The 21046-nt window shown below is 35.9% G+C and overlaps 1 protein-coding gene across 1 annotated transcript in view; it reads right to left on the minus strand.

Annotated features, from left to right (window-relative positions):
* Nucleotides 1-21046, minus strand: part of ADAMTS6 (ADAM metallopeptidase with thrombospondin type 1 motif 6) — a gene marked incomplete at its 5' end in the record, with an annotated part of 153627 nt that overhangs the window by 24568 nt on the left and 108013 nt on the right. The window contains 6 exons of the mRNA XM_082013693.1: nt 8233-8371; nt 10062-10225; nt 14683-14763; nt 16010-16133; nt 18119-18252; nt 19396-19498. Coding sequence (XP_081869819.1) covers nt 8233-8371; nt 10062-10225; nt 14683-14763; nt 16010-16133; nt 18119-18252; nt 19396-19498 — 745 coding nt within the window. The remainder of the gene's footprint in view (nt 1-8232; nt 8372-10061; nt 10226-14682; nt 14764-16009; nt 16134-18118; nt 18253-19395; nt 19499-21046) is intronic.

A 21046-nucleotide genomic window follows, 5' to 3' on the forward strand; every position in this document is an offset into this window, starting at 1 on the left:
AATAACCTTTGAACACAGGAACTTGAAACATACAACTAGAAGCAACACCTTTTATTGCTGGGAACCACTCTGTGTAACCCCTTTCATAAACTGATCAAGCTCCACTTTAAGCCCAGGTACATATTTCTTCTCTGAACTTTACTCCTGTGATTACTATAAGCATTCAAATTTCTATTCTAGATGCATTAACCACCGATTTAATTTTTTAAAGTCAAAATGGTCTTTCAGTTTAAGGAACTTTATTGTGTTAACCAAGTCAACTCTTGCAGTCTCTGTGCTGTTAGATACACCATTCCTTTGGTCAACCTCACAACCCTTCTGCGCATCTGCTCACACCTGAGTTTATTACAGCCACAACACAAACTATGCCCAGTATTCCAGAGGGATTTTACTAGTGCCTCATCCAGTGTCATTAACACTTTTGAAATAGATGCATCCTAAAGCCAAATCTGCCCTTATAATGACAACAACACATCCTAGTCTTCTCCATATGTCTCCTAGTGCTGCACTGTCAGCAAATTACATCAGAGCTTTCCACTTTTTCTGGTGCCATCAAAACAAGAAGTCTCATGAGTCAGGTCTTTAAGAAGCTCACTAGGGTCACTGCCTTTTGGCCCAGTAATTTGCACTTTAAGTATGCCTCTTGTGTACTCATGTTTTCTAATCTTTTTTTAGGTGTAAATGACAACAAAAGCCTTAAGAAAGTCTAGATCAATGAATCTACTACATTTCCTTGGTCTAGAAAATTAGTTCTATATTAAAATATATATGGCTAGTCAAGCATGACTTACCATGTTACGCTTTGTCCCATTTATCACTTATTTCTAGATCTTTATATTTTTCTTCAAAATTTCAAATCAGTTAGTAGTTGTGATTTTTAAAAATATATATACATATATACACACACACACACACAGAGTGAGAGATTATTTTCTTCAGTTTTCTACTCCTTTAGTACTATTTTAGTAAAGAAAAGACATATCAATTGCAGCATAAAAAAAGAGAGAAAAATGTTTACCAGATTAGGCTCTCCTTTATAGTATCTTCCTTTGGTTCTTGATAAATAAGTGGAAGATCTGAATATTTGAGAAGCTGTGACAAGATGATTCACTTTAAATTCTATAATCTACACAAACACTGCCAACAGATGAGAATAATTAAAGTCAGATCTGACAACCTGAGTAGAAGTATTTCTTTTGCAATTTTCTACTCAAACTTCACCATGATGAGAAAGAGTATTTAAAAGGTCTAGCCAACAGCAATGCTAGTAACATGGTGCTGCTAGTTGACATAGAATTTATGTTCAGCTCTGACTAATGAATAATCATTTATCCTTTCTATCACAGGCTACCTTAATTCTCTTGGTGGCTGATAAATGCTGAATGTTGCCTTCATAATGACATTTCAAATAGAATTGCTTAAAAATAATAATTTATACGCACTTTAGAGTTAAGCATTTTAAAGAGGTATACCATTCTTGAAAATATATTTATGGGATAGCATAGATATTAATGTTATGTTTTCACTGAATTTCCTACTGGCATCAGACACATTTCCTTCTAGGCTTTGGCTAAAAATTGGCAGCCTAAGTAAACTAATTTTTGAGGGGCTATGTAATATGGAAGTATTCTGAAGTGCTATGAACACAAAGTATCATTGTGCTCAGTTTTCAAAAAAAATTTAAGTCAGATGTGTTATTTACTGAACATTGTTCAGGTAGCATTATCACCCGTAAGACAGTATTCACCACTATTCACTCACACAGTGAAGAATCTTCAATCCATGCCACTTTTAAAATATTCTGCAGCATCTTGCCATACAGTATGTAAACTTTACACCATTGCTGTCTACTTGCAGTTATTTAAAACAGAATCTCAGAAACAAAATTCTGATTCCAACTTTAAGACAAGAAAAAGAAATGGAAAATGGAGTGCAGTTTTTACCCAGACAACAGATAGAACTTGGTTAAGCTCTATGGGCCTTGAAAAAAATCTTTCTAAATTATCAACTCTTCCCTAAGTATATGGTCTCTCTTAAAACAATCCAAAAAGCACAGCTAAACAAGTTCATTTAAACTCTTGGGGGAATAATTACAAGCAGTTAGACAGAAACACTCTGCTTTCAAATATACAGATTTATAGTTTATAACAAAAGACATAAAACGTCCTCATGACTGGTCAATGCAATTCTAATAGAAAACAAAACTCCAGTGGTTTAGTGACCATAATCTCCAGAGAACTGAGATGCTTTGCAGATTTCAATTCACAAGCAGTCTGCATGACTTTCAGCAGCCAAATTTTAAACTACATGGAGCACATTTTATTCTTAAATTAAAATTGCAGGCATGTAAATGCTATATCTATTTTTAAAAGCAGTCCCAAAAACTGTGGTTTGTGATTGCAACAGTTAATTATTAAGATGCCAGTACCAATACATAGTGAATCCTGCATCACTAAAACTAGTGCATGCTGGTTAACCCAGACATACTTTCTGAGCTCACTCATCAGATCACAAGATGCTCATCACAGAGCCAAACTTACATTTTCCTTAATGAGGACAAGTATGTTTTATTTGTCTAAAAACAGTTTCATAATTTAGTTGAAGGCATGAAAGGAAAACATGGTAGGGACCACTCTGCAAGACTGATGAGCAGCAAAGAAAACTGGATGGCAATCAGTTTACTTATAATAGTATACTGACTGACTGTTTCATTAAAAAACATGAATATCTAAGACATTTAACTCATTTGGAGATGAACTCTAATGGAATGAATGAAATCAAAACCAATGCTTAGGATACCTGGCAAATTCCAGATAATAAATTCTGTCATTTGTTGCCATTTACTGATAGAATTTATTATCATGAAACAAATTTTTAAAAGGGGTGTATGCACTAATTGGTGTTTATTTTTAAATGTATACAAAAGTAAAAACACACGGAAGGATTTTTTTTTCCTTTGTTGTATTTTTTTTTAAAAATACCACCAGCAGTTCACTTCCTTATTAAGATGCTAATGGACCTGGACAAAATCATACACTTGCCCCTGGAAAGCTACAAGATAACATATAAGGAAAGACAGGCATGAGAGTAAATAAACTACAATTCTGTGATCTGGAAGTGATATATCGCACCCTTTCCTATTTTAGCACTTCTTCCTCTCTTTCCAGCCCTCCTTTTCTTGTTTTATTTCCTATTTCCACATATGGTAGTTTTCCCTTTCTCAAACTTTCTTGTTAAGTAATAATCAGGTCCTTAAAGAAAATCTTCTGTTGATGTAATTTTTTTTTTAATTCCAGCAAACTGCTGTTCTGATTTTGGCTGGGAGAGAGTTAATTTTCTTGACAGTACCTAGTATGGGAATATGTTTTCGATTTGTGCTGGAAACAGTGTTGATAACACAGGGATGTTTTCGTTGTTGCTGAGCAGTGCTTACACAGAGTCAAGACCTCTTCTACTTCTCATACCACCCAACCAGCGAGAAGGCTGAGGGTGCACAAAAAGCTGGGAGGGGACGCAGCTGGGACACCTGACCCCAACTGACCAAAGGGATATTCCATACCATATGATGTCATGCTCAGCATATAAAGCTGGGGGAAGAAGGAGGAAAGGGGGGAGATTCAGAGTGATGGGGTTTGTTTTCCCAAGTAACTGTTACACGTGATGCAGCCCTGCTTCCCTGAAGATGGCTGAACACCTGCCTGCCCATGGGGAGTGGTGAATTAATTCCTTGTTTTGCCCTGCTTGCTTTACCTATTAAACTGTCTTTATCTCAACCCATGAATTTTCTCACTTTTACTCTTCCAATTCTCTCCCGAATCCCACTGTGAGGGGACCGAGAAAGTGGCTGCGTGGAGCTTAGCTGCTGTCTGGGGTTAAACCACGACAACTGTTCATCCATCCATCCCTTCTGAATTCCCTGTGTTCTCTCTTCTCCCACTCTTCTCTTCAAGCAGAGATAAACTTGCACTGTACATTCTGGTATTCTCTGGCATTGTTTTCCTGTAGTCTTGTCCAAATCTGCCACCAGCTATAAAGACCTATATGAGACAGTAACAGACTTTCCTTCTGAAAACTCTTGACTGAGAGTAGCACAATTATCAGCGAACTTCCAGGAAAAAGGGGAATTAATATGTAGAATACATATACCTCAGTTTTACATAATGTAAGAAGGAAGAACTAGTTCAGATACTATAAATTTGTATTTTAAAGAAATGTTTTTCAACATAGAAAATACTGGTTCTAGTGTACAAAAAGAAAAGCTGCAATTCTGCATTTCCAAGCCTAAGAACAGATACTAAGAGATATGAAAAATTAATGAAATTATATTCCCACCCTATATATGAGTACATGAATCCAGGAAAATAAAAGAGTTGTCTGTTACCAGGCAAGCTTTTTAACTTGATTACTGCTTGGTTCACTGTGCAGAATATGGTGGTCACTGGCAGAGAAAGTACAGAATATTTTGATCTTTTCTTTTTAACACGAATGACACTACTAAATACACAGTTTATAATCTCTCATGAAAGAAACACTAACCTCCTCCTGCTTTTTAGAGGCAATCTAAACATGTAACTGTTTGTTTTACAAACCTTATCTCCTAGGCCACTCTATGAAGAACACAGAGGGAGAGGATTTATAATGTCTACTGTGGTAAGAGTCCATTCATTTCAGAGGCCTGGCTGAGTTTTCAGAACTCTTTGCTTTACACACACTTCAAGCAATAATGACATTCATTGCGTGCTTCAGAGGTCATACATTCCAGAGAGGTACCCACAGAATGATGAACTGATAATTATCAATAAGACTGTAACGTACGCTTTGAGTTGCTCAGTGTCACATGAGAGCCACACAAGGGAGGCAAGAGTGGAATCCAGAGCCGTGGCATGACACTGGGCTGTCATAAGCAGGAAAACCTCCTCCTCCTTGCTACTATTCCATTTACCATGCTCTTCCTATTCTGCAAAACTGAGACAGGCCCTAGAACAGAGGTCTTGTTTGAAAAGTTAAAGCACTGAGATGTGACTCATCAGCACAGCAGCAATGAACATAATACGGAAGTCCAGTGGAAAAGACAGCACATTAACATCTAATTAAAGATTGTAGGTTGCTCCTACCTTGCTCTTAACTTGCCCCTTGGCTCCTGACTGCTCTAGTTATCCTTCTCCAAGACACGGCCTACAAGTAGCTCTAGGAACAACCGAATGCAGTGGATTGCTCTCAAAAGACTATGAAGAAGAGACTGCACAAAGATTGGACACTTCTGCAATATACAATACTATGAAACTATTTAAACTTTGCACTGCCAAAATGCTGCTCTAGCCTTTTTGCTCTGCTTCATGACATTCAACACACATCCTCAAGTTCACAATACAGAAACATCACTTTGGTGAGCTGTAATGCAGTTCTTGCTTTTTATTTTTTAGATTATTTGAATTTAAAAACAAACATCAAGTAATAACTATATTTTAAGAGTCACAGTCTTGGTCAAAGGGCATGTAATGCAGACACAGTCAGTTTGATTTAGAAAGAACTAGACTTAAGTAGTGCGGAATGGACATGAACTAGCCTGTGACACATCCTCAGAGAACGGTACCTGCTCAACTGGTCCCTTTTTCACAGAACAGCCACAATTACTGAAAACAATTTAAGATTTCAGTCATCCTTAATTCTGTTGTTCCCTGGCTTCTAAAATACTTGCAAAACTTACATTCTTTTAAGACAGCTTTTTAAGTATTACATATACCTAGACAAAAAGACACAATGTTAAAATACAGACACATTCAGAGATGGACAGAAGTATTCATTAGAATTTAGATCTGCCTACAGCTTTGATGTAAAGCCTATGCTTTGATATAAAGGTATATTTGACTTTACATCATCTAGAGCTTTCCTGGATCAAGACGGAATATCATATGATCAGTCCATGTACTACAGGTGAGCTACACCAACTTCATTAAGAGGCAGGAAAATGCTTTTAATTGGTTCATGGTCTGTTCCAATGTAATTCTATATGTTTTAACCCCACAAATAAAAAACAAACAAATAAAAACATTTTTATAAGTAAGAAATAAAATATCACATATAAAAATTTTTTCCAAACTAATATTCCCCACACATGCTTATTGTCCTTTTCTCTTTACTCTCAGTGAGAAATTCTGTAACTGTTTAATATTTTGTTATCCTTCGACATTGAGCAAAATGTCTCTTCTAAAGACAGAATTCAAGTAAATAGAACTTCAATAGCAGACTCCATAATGAAACCTATATAAATAAATAAACGAAAGAAATAAACAAAGCCATGCAGTGGTTTAATTTCTAGGTTTTCTAAACGCTTCATATTTATATTAGCCAATTTTACCAGTTACAGTGTCTGTCTCTACAACTTTTGTCTCCCTTTTCTTTTTCCCTGACTCGGCTCCTTTTTAGAATTGTGTCTTCTTTTGGCATATGGCGAAAGGTGTTTCATAAACTGGGGGGAATAGTAGGTACTCATATGGAGAAAGCAGATACAGTTTTTAACATGAATTATAGCTACAATGAAATATTTATTCCCTGTGCACAGAGCTCAGTGAAAATAAGTGACCATAATATATCCTCGTACTAAGCTGAAAGAAAGGAGAGAAAAGCCACCATAAGCTACGAAAGAAAATATTTCTCAAAAAAAATGTTGCAAATGAATAAATGTATGCCATTTTGAGGGATCCACAAATCTTCACTTAAAAGTTAATTAAGTAAAAATGTTTTAATCTAGACAAGTGCCTACTCCTTCAGAGCCAATTATTTTTTCCATTGCATATTGTCAAATCTGTGAAATGACAATAACCTGCATGACAGAAGATCCATGGCTAAAATCCGGTCTCTACCTAAATCAATGGGAGTTTTCCCCATGACTTACTAACTCACAAATATCATAAAAATAGGATTTGGCAGTACTTATAAGGTTCTGATACTTGGAACTGTCTTTTGCTACGAGCTAGGCACTCACACTCTTCATACTTCTTCTTTAAAATGTTCCTTTTACTACCAGATTCACCATTATTAAAATAGTAGTTAAAATGCAAACTGTTACCCAGGAATCCAACAAATTAACAATAAAAATATTGGAGAAAGTTGGCATCTTCCTCTATTTTGTTTCAAGACTTTCTCTATTTAGTGGCACAGAAGACAATTTGTGCTGTCCTTTGTGTATTACATATGGCTAAGCGAAAGAGCTGTATTTAAACAGCAAACAACTAGTAAACAGCCACGGCAGATTCCAGCAGAAAGATGAGTCAAGATGGTTCTAAGCATGAACACCTCCAGTAGCCACAAAAAAAAGACAAATATTTGGTCTGAAGGCTCTTCAAAAAAATATGGTGTCTTCCTCTGGCTATGGGCAGTGCACAGTGCAGTAGAAAACTGAAATTCTGAGGTGGATTTAAAGTGCTCTCCCGTATCTTCTGAAACTGAGGTATGTTGGGGAGATGATGCACTCAGTCTCCAGAGAGAAGAAAGATACTGTTCACACAGCACTTCTACTCACCAGTCCTTGCAGCAGCAATGGTGTTGGCTTTGAAGGAAGCCAACTGTCCTGCTCTCCCAGCCAGAGGTAAAGAATTGCATTGGTGGCCACTAGAGGGAGGATTAGGAATATAGTAAATTGTGGGCAAAAGGCACCCATGATGAATCACATGGGACAACCTACAAATCCCCCACCGCTGCCAAAGGGCAACAATTCTCAGAGACTGCTATGGGCTGGGAAGTGTAATCCACTTGTTATCATCTGCTACAGAGAAGCTGCCAGTATGTATCCTAAACTTTGGTGGCTGGAGGATAGGAGGGCTGACTAGGATCATGTGAAGCACACCTACAAAAAAACAAAGACATCCCTTTATTTACAGTTGCCTTATTTGCCTTTTGTTTTTTAATCTCCTTACTTAAAAATCCTGATGTCCTTTATCAAGAAAGCTCCTGTGAAAAGCAAACATACCAGCTTCAAGGAAATCTCAGAAGAAGCATCAGCAGAGAGAGACACACTGTGCCAAGATAGACTGTATTTAAAAAAACATCTGAACATATTAAATATATTTGAAAACAAAAAAATCTGTTGTGAGAAAATAAATGTCCTTTCACTAAATTAAGGTTTGAGGCATGTCTGAAAGAAACGTTTTCAATTAGTTACTTAGATAATTATGTAGTAAAGCATATCTTGCAATTCCGTTTACTGTGTAGCTTGACTGCCTGGTGTCTTACCTCCAGCACAAGTGGCAGAGCATTCTGACCAAGGCAGATGATTCCATGCAAAACCAACTTCGTTGTCTCCACTGCCAGTGCGAGAGATGGGAACATTGAATTTATACCTTATACCCAAATTTTGTTCCTGTAGCAGAATCTGTAGTTGAAAACAACTGGTTATACCATTAAAACAGGCAAGCAGAGGGCAACTACATTGACATTAAATCTAGCTATGTATTATGTCCTGTGAAAGGGGAAAAAAAGTAATACAGTAAGCTTGTGGTAGTTCTTTCAGGTATTCCCAAAAGAATCTGCACTAACTTTTAAAATGTATACAAAAGACAGTATTATCATGTAAGGGAGCTTTGTCTTTTTCCCCCCCCTTAACACAACTTTATAACTTGTGTCAGATCTTTACTCTTCAACATAATTGTTCCAAAAAGCAAGTTTTCATAAAATTAATGTCTTCATGGAAATTAACTTGACAGCTTGATAATCAGTGAGGTCGAAGTTGTTTAAGGACATGATTGTATAAATACGCAGCAGTGCTCACTGAAATCTTGTGAGCAGCTACCCACGTAGCAGTTATGAACCTAGCTCTGCCCTTGTTCGCACTTCTAGTGCCTATAGTAATAGTAATAATAGCAATAGCAGCAGACTTGTTGAGATCATTGTTTTCCCCTAATGTAACAGCCAGCAGCTTGGTGGAATCACATCTGTGATTCCTTTAAAGGAGTATCAAAACTCTCTCTGAAGCCATAAGGTGATATAGATGGAAGTGCAACAATCACCCTGAGTTTTTGGCTACCCTCACTGTTGAACTGCACTTCCACATACCACCTGTCCAACACTAGCTTTTGATTCTCTATCAAACTTTTTCCTTCTGTGTTAATAACACATATCATGTTAGATGCAGCAATCTGACACATCTCAGAGCTACCTCTCATCCCCTTCTACCTTCTGTGATATTTTGCAAAGGCATATCTGGCTATCCCCGTTGGATAAAAAAGCAGAGAAATTTCAGGAAGAAAGTCAGTGGCAGTGACTGAATGAGAAAAGGCACCATAATCATTGTGTAACTCATTCTATATGGACTCTCCAGCTTATCCACACCTACAGCAGAAAAACCAAGATTCAGGTGTTTGGAAATGCTGCCTAAAATGTGAATGTCCAGGCAACGATCATTCTATACACAAAAATATCCCATTTGGCTCAAGCAATCCTGAATGGCAAATTTGGCAGCTGACAGAAAATACTGGGCAAGTGTCACCTTATTCTTATACTCAACATAGTGGCACAACAGTAGGCTCACTGTTGCCTGCTGTCAGAGACCGGGTATCAGGATGCTGGTCAGAGGCTGATCTTCTGTTACATTCTTGTATTTTGTACAATCTGTTCAGAGCAATGTACTTCACAGCAACATGCTTTAACATGGGTCAAATCATGATATGCTTCCTGTGGTAAGATTACACTTCACACCTGGGCCAGGCTTAAAACGACTGACATCTACAGAACTGTCAGGAACTGCCATGCTGTATCTCAACACTTACATGTATCAGCATTATGCAGAGTTACAATATACACACCGTTTACAATTTTGGCTACCATTATTTGGGCATTTTCTGTGAGATTTCCTGCGGTTCTTCTGACATTACCCCTGATCCATCACAATATTTGCCAGTTTTGAAAGTAAGAAAGCTGTGTTAAAACACAAATTCAAAGTCCCAGATAGGCAAGCTGGATACTCTTGGAAAACACAACCTCTTTTGATTTCATTCATGGCCTTGTCTTTTCTCAGAACACAAATACATATTTAAATTTCAGAAATATACTAATTATAACTTTACCATGACTATGAGATTTTCTGAAGTAGGGCCTAGTGCTTCCAAAGACTCTGGTTCATCTGTTGGCCTCTTGTAATGGAATGCTGTTCCAGCAACATCAAACTTTCTTGGCCAGTCAATAGTCCAGGCACCATTAATATAGTAGTCATCCTCTTCAGATTTTAAAGCTTAAAAAGAAATACAAGCCACCTAAAAATTGGAAGCAGCATTTATAATGGAGAAGCCATTGCAAGTTTATCTACTAATTTGTTAGAAGTATGTGAGCTTCAGTGGAGTATCACTATTTTTTCAAGCAATATAAAGCCTTTTCTTTAGCCCTGGTCAAAATATCCCTCACAGTTTGACAATATTGCCTCTGCAATAATCTTCAGTGTGCAGGTGTACTTCACAGATTTCAACAAGCAGATGTTAAATGGAACAAAAGAAAATGCCTCATGCAACTTGCAATATATCTTCAACTTTAAAAGAGAGCCCATATACAATGTATGCTGTTCTACATAAGATATATGTAGGTCTATATAAAATGTATGCTGTTCTACATAAGATATATGTAGGTCTAAAATGTATAATCAATTATCAACCTAATCTTTAGATAAAGAAGTCGAGGCATGTGATAGGTACCTTAGACAATGTGCAGAGAAAAAAAAAGAAAGAACATTGAGTTTGACATGGAGCCAATCAGCTCTTGCTTTGTTGCCTATGTCCCCTGGGGTTTTTTTCATTCTTAAAGCATAAATCCAAGATATTTCTACTGCAAACCCAAATACTAGCTACTTAAACTGAGAAGGTATTTTATTAGTCCTAATTTACAGCCTTAAACCGTAAAAGTACTGTAGATCAAACACAAATTTCTTAGCTAACCAACCAATTAGGCTGGACAAGCATATATTATTCAGGGATTTATATTTGGTATTTTATCAATAAGATTAGACTAAGTTTCTAAATGTGAAACTGACTTTATATCTTAAGGTGACTATTCTGTTAATTAGATATTGACTGCTTGATTTAACGTGAAGTTTACCAAGTTATTCAGCATTCATATTTACTTTAAATAAAATGTGTTCTTAAAGGCAAAATGATGGTTGGAAATACATGTCATTTTTTGTTGAGGCAAATAACTGACTCTACTAGATAGGGAATAAACTCTCATCACAATCATAAGTAATACAACAACTTAGGGTCAAGTTTTATTCTCAATTATATCTATGTGGACAGATGGCCTACATTAAACAGGGAAAATGTCTCAGTGATGCTCAAATTTTCTGAAATAGATCAGAGAGCATTCATGTGAGCAGGAGATAGTTGGAGAAGCAGTAATGTTCTGTTGGTGACAGCCATATTCAGCAGGAATTAGTAACCATTTCCATCAGCACCATAAGGTCTGAAAAGGACTGTCTTTCCATAGCATAAATCTTATTTCATTGACTTTCCTTGATTTACTTTAGAAACAATCATGTGCTTTGAGTGAAGAAACTAGCTCTGACACATTCCTTTATCTGGAATTCTCAAAGCAATTCAGATTCCTTATTGTCTGTATAGGTTCTGTAGTATAAGAAGGAGATGGTAAAAAAAGTGAGTATATGAGAACAAGACAAATTGCAAGCAGTACTGTACTAAAGGAAAGGAAGAGTACTTCACTATTGATCTATTTACACAGCTATCTGAAGTAATAGTGTTACAGCTGAACATCAGTATTTTGTTTTATCAGTGGTCCTATTGCCACACAGCCAAAATTTCTATCCATCCTGCTTTTACAAAATCTAGCTTGATTAAAAGAAGGTCGCAGGGTGCCTCAAAGCTACCAAGACATATTAAAGTCTCTCTTACTATGCCACTCAATTCCAAACATTTTCTTGTCAGATGTCTAGTATCTACTAAGAACAAATAATCAAGTGAATTCTTTATTTATATCATTTGAGGCATATAAATGAGCACAAGAGAACAAACGTTCTCATACATGTTTTCATAATTAATAATATTATAATTAATAAATTATGTTATCAATTGTATATATGCTATATACACTTAAACTGATGTATATCCAGAAGCAAAGCAGCTCATTTTTCACCCGTCTGCCAAAGAAAAATGCATTTGCATTCTGTAAATAGATTTATGTAATGTCAGTTGTTATGCATAGGTGAATGCCACACAGTTGTGAATAGCATTCCAGTAACATAATTGCATGACAATGATGACGTAGTGGCATAATGTTGTTAGCATATGAGACAGAAGGAACAAGTTAATGTCCTAATCACATAATTTATGAGAACTTGAGAATGCAGGATGCCCACAGAAAATTAGCACACAACACCCTGTTGCATAAGGGAAATCTAAGGGAAGATGTCACCCTGGATTAAGCCATTTAAGCGACGATAACAGCATTACTAAACACATGTTTTTTCATCAGCTCTGAAAACAGGCAATTTTGTTGTTGCTGGGTTATTTGTTGAACAGACCAGTTTAAAATGCTGAATTATTTATGCAGCTGCAGAAACATGCTTTTGCTGTCGCAACACAAGGAGCGATGTTGGTGCAGAAATGATCAGGCAGAGACAGGTGGAGGGAGGACAGGTGCTGACTCAGCTAACTGAATTGCCAAATGTCTAACTGCAGCCTAAGTTTGAGGCCACGGCTTGCAAAAGAACTGGATCTTAGTTTAAGGCACCATGGGGTGTTTGTTGCAAGTTACTTCGAAAGCTTGGTAACTGCTAAGCTCTGAAGCCAGTGTGAGAGCTACAGAGGAAGAGGGTTTTATTTTTATCTTTTTTTGTATACTTCCAAAGGGAGAAATTGATTTCTTAGATTGTGGTCACATATTTGGCAGCAGTGCACATCAAATATAGCAATATGTGTAAATGGTTGTTTTCAGCTGACTCAATTCTCTAATCTGGTTCATGGTGTGACCACACAAACAGCTGTCCTGGAACAACAGAGGGAACTCCATAAAGACAGGTAAGGAGCTGTGAAGTTGACACAGTCACTAAATAAATATTGATAAAACAATACCCTTGAGGTATGTACTCTAACTCAATAAACTCATTTGTAACTACCATTATGCTTGTATAGTTCTTTTTAGGAAACAGACAGATAAGAGGCCTGCCTTTCCCCAGAAACTGGTGATCCTAAAATAGTGATCTGGTTTACACTCACAATACAAAACATCCCATCACAAAATGAAACGGCCCCTGAGACTTAGTAAGATTATAATACAGGATATAATGGCACCTCTGAAAGCTGGAAACACAAGAAACTGGTGACGGACACAAATACCCCATTTGTGTAGTCAGGGCTTCTGTGGCATGAAGCAAGGTAGTGAGGAGAGATTCTGAAAACTCAGGAAATCCTTAGAAATTGTGACAAGCACATAAAAAACGTGTTTATGTACCACTTTACCTTTTTAGATCTGTGGCCAGATTAAATACCAATGAAGTTGTCTGTATTTTTTATTTAAGCCAAAAAATTTGTATTTGTCATCATTTTAGACAGACGGTGCCAATTTAAATGCTTTTCCAGATCACTCTCCTCTGCTTATAAAATAGAGGAATAACAAAATTAATTGTAGTAGCTAAGAGTTATCTTATTTGTTCTGGTTTTCAGCCGCCCATGGAATAGCACTTAGAAAATTACAATGATAGGATGCATTGTATGCCTCTCTCCCACCAACTCGGTTTGAAATGTCAGTATAGTATAAGCAACCTTACCTAGAGTATAATTTGACATGGTGGAGGGGCCATAGGGACTGTGGTGCTGAAATAATAATAAGCACTCTACTGTTGCAGTAGTAGTGTTGCTATTCCTGCAGAATGGAGGGAGATTCATTATCTCCTGAATTACTGAAGGGTGAGGGCAGGCAGAAAGGAAAGTAGGGATCCAACAGTGAAAGGTACCATTATTATCAATACACTCAATTTAGGAATTAATGTACCTAGGGGAATAATTGCCCTTCTGACTCACACTTACAGGCATCATAATCCCTTCCAACACGTCAGTGTAAATACGTATGAACTACATGAAGTACAGACTGACAAAAGGAGCTTCATCAGCTGCTGTTCAGCCTGAAGAGGTAATAGCTTTCGGTTGTGTTAATCTGTTAGTTTTCTGTACAACTAATCAGCTCTCTAATCTATTTTTGACTAAGAAATGGGTGTTCTTGCACTACTGTGAACTGACTGCTATGCAAATCAGGATAGAGACTTTCAGAAATGCATGCTGTCTTGAGTTCAATGAAGCCAGATTTGTACATATCTTATTTTAAAACAGTATAATCCTCCAAGATCAGAGGCTTCCCAGTTGGAAGACACTACCTCAGAGTGGGACAGTAGATCATCTAGTGGTCCTTGTTGACTTCAGCTCAAGTCTGACACCAGAGCTATAGTGAAGTTGACCTGATTTTGCACTGAGTGGACACGGAGGAATCACATGATCTATTTCATTAGCTCCATTCAAGAGAACACATTCTAACCAACAGCTGCAACTGTCTGATCACAACCCAATTATTAGAAGCTAACAATCACCTCTGCTTCTTCTACTATGTGTACAGTTTGGCCAAACCAGAAAATACACCTTCAAATCACAACATAAACTCTGGCTTAAGAACAGTCTGCTATTTAAACCATGCTCTTACCAATGTAGTTCTTTGACATTGCCACTTCTCTTATTTCAATGTGCACAGAACCTCTTGGAATTTGAATCACTTCCATATAACCTGTAAGACAAAGGTAAATTTTATTTGTTGTTTACATTAATCAATATTAGTCATGAAACTAACCGTTAATAAATCGTTTACCACTAAAAATTAGAATGTGATATGGGATTCAAATATACTTGAACATTTTCTTCCATGTGATATAAAGGAAAACTCTTCAAATTTCATACAAAAATTTAAAAGTGATAGGAAGAACTTACCATGTGATCAGGAATTCCTTTTTTAAGTGCTAAGTCTTTTCAATAGTGTATCACAAGTAACTAACGTATAAAATGACCTTAGGATCATAGGATAATTCAGGTCGGAAAGGACCTCAGACAGTAATTTAGCCCAACTTCCTGCTACAAGCAGAGTCAGCTAGGAGATCAGACCAAGTTACTCAGAGCTCTATCCTGATGCGTCATGAAAAACTCCAAAGATGGAAACTGTACAATGATTCTGGGCAACCTGATCCACTTCTGGACTGTCTTTGTGAAAAAGCTTTTCCTTCCATTTGGTCAGCAACTGTCTTATTTCAATATATAGCTATTATCTCTTCTCCCACCATGTACCCACTGCTATGATGAGCTTGGCTCTGTCTTCTTCCATAACGTCTTCATAGGTATTGGAAGGCTGATACTAGGTAGCCACAAACTTCCTCTTCTCCTGGCTAAATAAGTCCAGTTACCTCAGCCTCTCCTCACAGAGGGGCACGTGCTCCAGACCCCAGTAATCATAGTGCTCCCTCACTGAACTGAACTCACTCCAGTGCATCAATCCTTTTCCTGTATTCAGGAGTCCAAAACTGATAACACTAAGATGGCAACACTGTCTTTTTTGAGCTAAGCTTTAAACTAATTGTCCATAACATTCCTTCAGTTCTTAATAAGATGAACTTAAGATACATTTCTGGATTCTTTCTATTCTACAATTTCATGTATGACTAAATATCAGATTCCACCATACACATTAAAATCATACACAACGTTACTTTTATTATAACACCATAACTAAATAATAATAAACACCCCCCCGCTCACTTCTTTTTATGTGCATGAAAAATCATGAGGACTAAGTATTCAGTAATAAAGCATATTGTTGTATCTGACATAAATCCAAACTAGTATAGAAAAAGGAAACAACGAAGCAAAAGGAGTCAAAGTGAATCACCAGTAGCAATGCCATGCTGGAAATCAATGCAGCGCTGTTATTTGCTAAAGAGTCATCTAAATGCATTATGCAATAGAATGGACATAGATGTGCATACCTCCTCTGGGCAATGAATCATTGAAGAAACCTTCAATGGCTTCACATGTACTCCCATCTCCTCCACAAACACGGCATCTATCTTCCTTCGCATCAGACCCCAAAATATTATCACAACCTACATGCTGACAACAGGTAAGAACAAATATTTTAACAGGATGATGTCTTGCACCACTACCTTCATAGATTCTTTTTTAAATGTTTCTCTCAAGTTTGAGATATTCAGTTCTTTTTATCTACTATTGTTAACAGCTGTTACCATAAGTGGGTTTTCGCTTACCAGAGAAAGAAAATAAAAAAGGAGAACAATCCACATTTTGGCTTGTTACCAAATCTTGATTAATAAGCATTCTGTATTTCTACTGTGACTTTCAGGAAGGGAACTCACAGCAATTTACAAACAATGTAATTATTACAGCTATCAGTAAACGATTAGTGATGTTTTTATTTAATATTACAGCAGCTAACTGTGTTCCATCTATATTGTTTTGTTAAGGTAAACATTTGCTGTGTGTTCCTTAAACATTTATGCAGCATAAACAGTATTATTGTTCCTAAAGGCATTTACAGCTTCATCGATTGTATTTCCACATCCTCCGGGAAAAACTTGCAATAATTTTTGTAAGTTTGAATGCAAAGTCTAAATGACTTCACTCTAAGAATGAATGCACAACAATACTTATTGAAAGGCTGAATTATGTGCTGTATTAGATAGGATTCAAAAGCATTTGGAAGAAAGAGGAGTCTATAACTGATCATAAAGTACATTACACTTCTGATTGTCTATTTGAGAAATCCATGTATGGTGAACAATGATTAACATACTGATTCAACCCTATTACAAAGCTAATGAAAATAGAGACAGCTGGATCCTTTAAAAAAAAACAAAAAAAAAGAGAATGAACAAGTAGGATGTAAACAGAATGAACACTGCAGCTTGCCAAATTTTTCCAGGTTTTATACAAAAAAGGTGGCAGCTACACAACTTTGTTTACTGTCTAAAAATGTTATCTAACATTTTGTAAACAGTTAATACATAGGTCATAAGCAAAGTTAAAATACTTTAAATAATTGATAACAAAGTATTATTCTAACCATGTACATTTCAACTTTCTGATTCACCAAGAAGACAAAGGCCCAACTTTATTGTATAGCTTATTCTCAACTCGAGATTTAGTCTGATTATTAATTTTAAAAGATTTCTCAAAACTACTAAAATCTTCTTGTGTATAAGATACATCAGAATTCCTCAGGTTATTTCTTGTGCCTTTTTTTTTTATTAGTTTACTAACACATGGCAAACGCTTTTGGTCTCACCACATTATCCAATAAACATACATCTTCAGCCCTCAATATAGTGAAGAACTTAAGCATCGGGCAAAGCTTTAGTTATGTTAGTGGTTTCAGTGAAATCACTGGAATTTTTAGAGTCACCAGCACTGTTCAGATGTCTGCACTTAAGTACATAATTAAATGCTTTGCTAAACTGAAGCAGCAGTGGGATGTATATAACCAAAAATATGGCACAGACCTCCATTTCTATTCAAATTCATTTCATGCAGTTCTATAGGAATCTTACAAGATAATCACACTTATAGTAAATAGCAAATACTTGCATCATTATACACTTTTTCCTAGAACTACAGAGCAATAGTAACAACTTCCTGTTTTAGTTACATTAACAGCAGAATTGTTTGCAACAGGATGAACTAGCTGCACAGAAAGAGATTGGTATGTTCACATTTACTGTTTTTCAGCCAGAGTGGTGTTCTAATTGGAATAATGGAACAGGCCTTGGAACAGTGCAAGGAATCTGTTCATCTCCTGTTGCCCCTTCCACTGATTCTTCAACAGAAACCATAAAGCAGGAAAAAAGACGACAAAATTGAGGATTCTGTGAATGTCTGTGAGAAGCTACTGAAATTAAAATTATTTGTCTAATTTATGCAATACATTTTTTATCTTTTTGTCTCAATCTTACTCTTTCATTAACAACTTGACCTGTCAACACTCCCGTTTCATATAAGTAACAAACAAGTACCGTAAATAAATGTAGGAGATAGCAGACACAACACAGTAATCCATAAGTACTTTATAAAGCATTTGTAACCTTGCATTCTCCATTGATACAGATATCCAGTGAATCAGCATTGCACTGAGTCCCATCTATTACTGCAGGAGCACGTTCAGTGTAAAAATTATAACCTTCAGCCAAGCAGTTTAATGCACATGGTTTAACCCCACCTGGACAACATAAACAAATGAAAAAAAGCCACCAGAAATCTTGACAAGTTAACAATTAGTTAAAAATATATATGCATAAACAGATCTGAAATTTATAATCTTATCTCATACCTGACACATATAATGTATATGCTTTATTTAACTTTCCTTTATTGATTTCTCTACTTGATTCTTCTTTCTTGCAAAAAAAAGATTATTTCACATAGTAAGATACGGCAAAGTTGGTTGGCTCCGTAACGATCCCATTATGTTAATACAACCCTAATTATTATTGAAAAATTTAAACAATAAGAACACCACTTCACCTTTTGAAAAACAGGAATAACAGAGGAATGTAGTGCTAGAAGTATGTCAGGGTAAATTTCAAAATGAAGATCAAAATATTTCCATTAGGAATTTAGCCCTACTGAATTATGCTACAGCTCAGACCACGTGATCACAACGATCTTTTTTAGGCTTTTAATGTAAAAAACTATGAGTAAAACCATTCAAGTCAATAAAATTCAAAAACACAACAGGGAAGATGGACTTACTCACTCAGGATTTAGAGCAGGAAAAAACAAGATAATAAAAGGGCAGCCTATGAACTTGGAACAACGACAGAAACTTACTAAACTTGATTAAACTGTCTCAAAGAGAAAAAGAAATTACAACCCTCTTCCCTGCTGCAAAATACCCTTTTATTGCACAGTGCAACTATTTATAATTCAGTTATTGAAATAGTCTTTAGAGACTCTTATAAATGTTTTTACCTCTTTCTCCTTTCCCTAGTATTCTGACCTTAAGAAAGGAAAACTTATTGTGAGATTTTTTTTATATTGAACTCATCACTGCAGCATGAAAGGCACTTACAGATCACGTATGGAATCTCTAATTCTATTGCAACTGCAGGTGGAGAAGGGCTCTGTATTTTTAAAGTGGAGTCCCTACAATGATGCTCACTCTCCTTCACAAAACTCTACAAGAATAGAGATGGCTGTTCTGCAACATTTTCAGCAACTGACAAAAGTACAAGCTTAGCAAACTTAGCTCATTATATTTTAATAAAACATTCTATTTACAAACATTACTCTATATCTATATAACATTTATATAATTTTGAAGACTTTACCTATGATAACATTTTGCAAAGCTAACCATTACCTCCAGTGTAGGGTTTCCAGTTATAATACTTTCCACGGAAAGGCATATTGTCAAAATCTGCACATTGCTTTTCTCGAAAATCACGAGCCCCTGAAGGACATGGCTAAAATAATAAAAACCAAAAAAAATGGTTAATTTCTTCCAAATATCGACATAAAAGGAGATGCTTATATGCTTATACTGCAAACATAAACTAAAAAGTGTTGACAAATCATCGAACCAACACTGACATGATACCAAACATTTTATCTCAGAGAAATCTGTTATCTTGGAGCTTAATGTCAGACAGACTTCAGTAACTGAACTCACTGTGTTTCCTATTAACAAAGGGCTGTACTACACCTCACAGAAAATGAGAAACACAGCCAGAAGGGTGACAGTTGAAACTCAGGTACTATTCCAAGATACAGCTCCTCACATGAATGTATTTTAGAAAAAATAGGCTTGAAAATATTAAAATTATTAAAGCAACGAACAACATCTGTGAATGTATGCACAATGGACGGAACCAACAAAAACCATTTGCCTACATTCTATTAAGAGAAAAGACTGAAGAACAAGAGTCTTTTAAAGGTATGTATACACACATATTTTTATACAGATAAACCATTCACAGAACTTGTAAGCAAAAAATATTTCTTATAGAATATAAAAAATTAGGAGGCTTTTAGAGTTTTAGATGTACGTCCAACTAAGCTTCACATCCTATACATATTTTAAAACAGACAATGAGTTACTTTAACTGAGTAATTATGTGTCTTGCAATTCTATTAGCATTTTTTATTTTATTCACAATTATAAATACTTTGGTTGGAAAAATATACGTTTTTGTTAGATATAGCGTCATTCGTGGTAGAAAATAAGTTTCTGATGAGTGTGTTCTTTCTACCACCCTTTTGTTTCCAGAACTCATTAGCTTATGTTCTTTTCTGCTGATTTCAATGTTTCCATTAGCAGATGCCTTTTGAATTAAGAAGTCATATATGGCTTTGGAAGTGTTTGATGAGAAATAAGCCTAGTAGGAGTGTGTGCACTGTTTCCAAAGAATTAAAATGGTCAAAAGAAAGGGAAACAGAACTAACTCATCTCCGAAAGAAAAATGAAGTCAAAATGAGGTTTTTTTGGTTTATGAATAGTAGGAGCTTTAGGGAGTTCTATGTTGAAAATTACAGATCGGCAATGAATGTTGACACTGCAAAATGAAACTTCAACAGAAAAGATGTACAAACAATACATTTTTCATAAAAGCAAGGACAGATTTGCATGCCCTTAATGCTTACATTAATCAAACAGACCATTCCATTAAAAATGTCAAGCACTAAGGACTATCGTAAATCTTGAAACAAAATCTACTAGTCTCAGCAATTCTTAGTTATGTACAACCCTAAATATTACTATAAAAGAAATAGACTACAATAATCAAAACCACTAAGGCAGTAGTCTGAAGTACTAATGTGTTTATGCACTAGAAAACTATACCCAAAACACATGCTAAAAAAATTATTCACTGTCAAACTGTAAGAATAGCATTTCCAAAGGGTCTGGATCGAGTCTATAATTGTTCCAAGATTTGTTTTTAAGACCTAGACAATGAAATGCAAATTTTCCTTTCCAATATCTTGCTTAAATTATTGATTGAAATCTGAGTATA

The sequence above is a fragment of the Phaethon aethereus genome (assembly GCF_964289735.1).
Source record: "Phaethon aethereus genome assembly, chromosome: Z".
Classification (NCBI taxonomy): Eukaryota; Metazoa; Chordata; class Aves; order Phaethontiformes; family Phaethontidae; genus Phaethon; species Phaethon aethereus.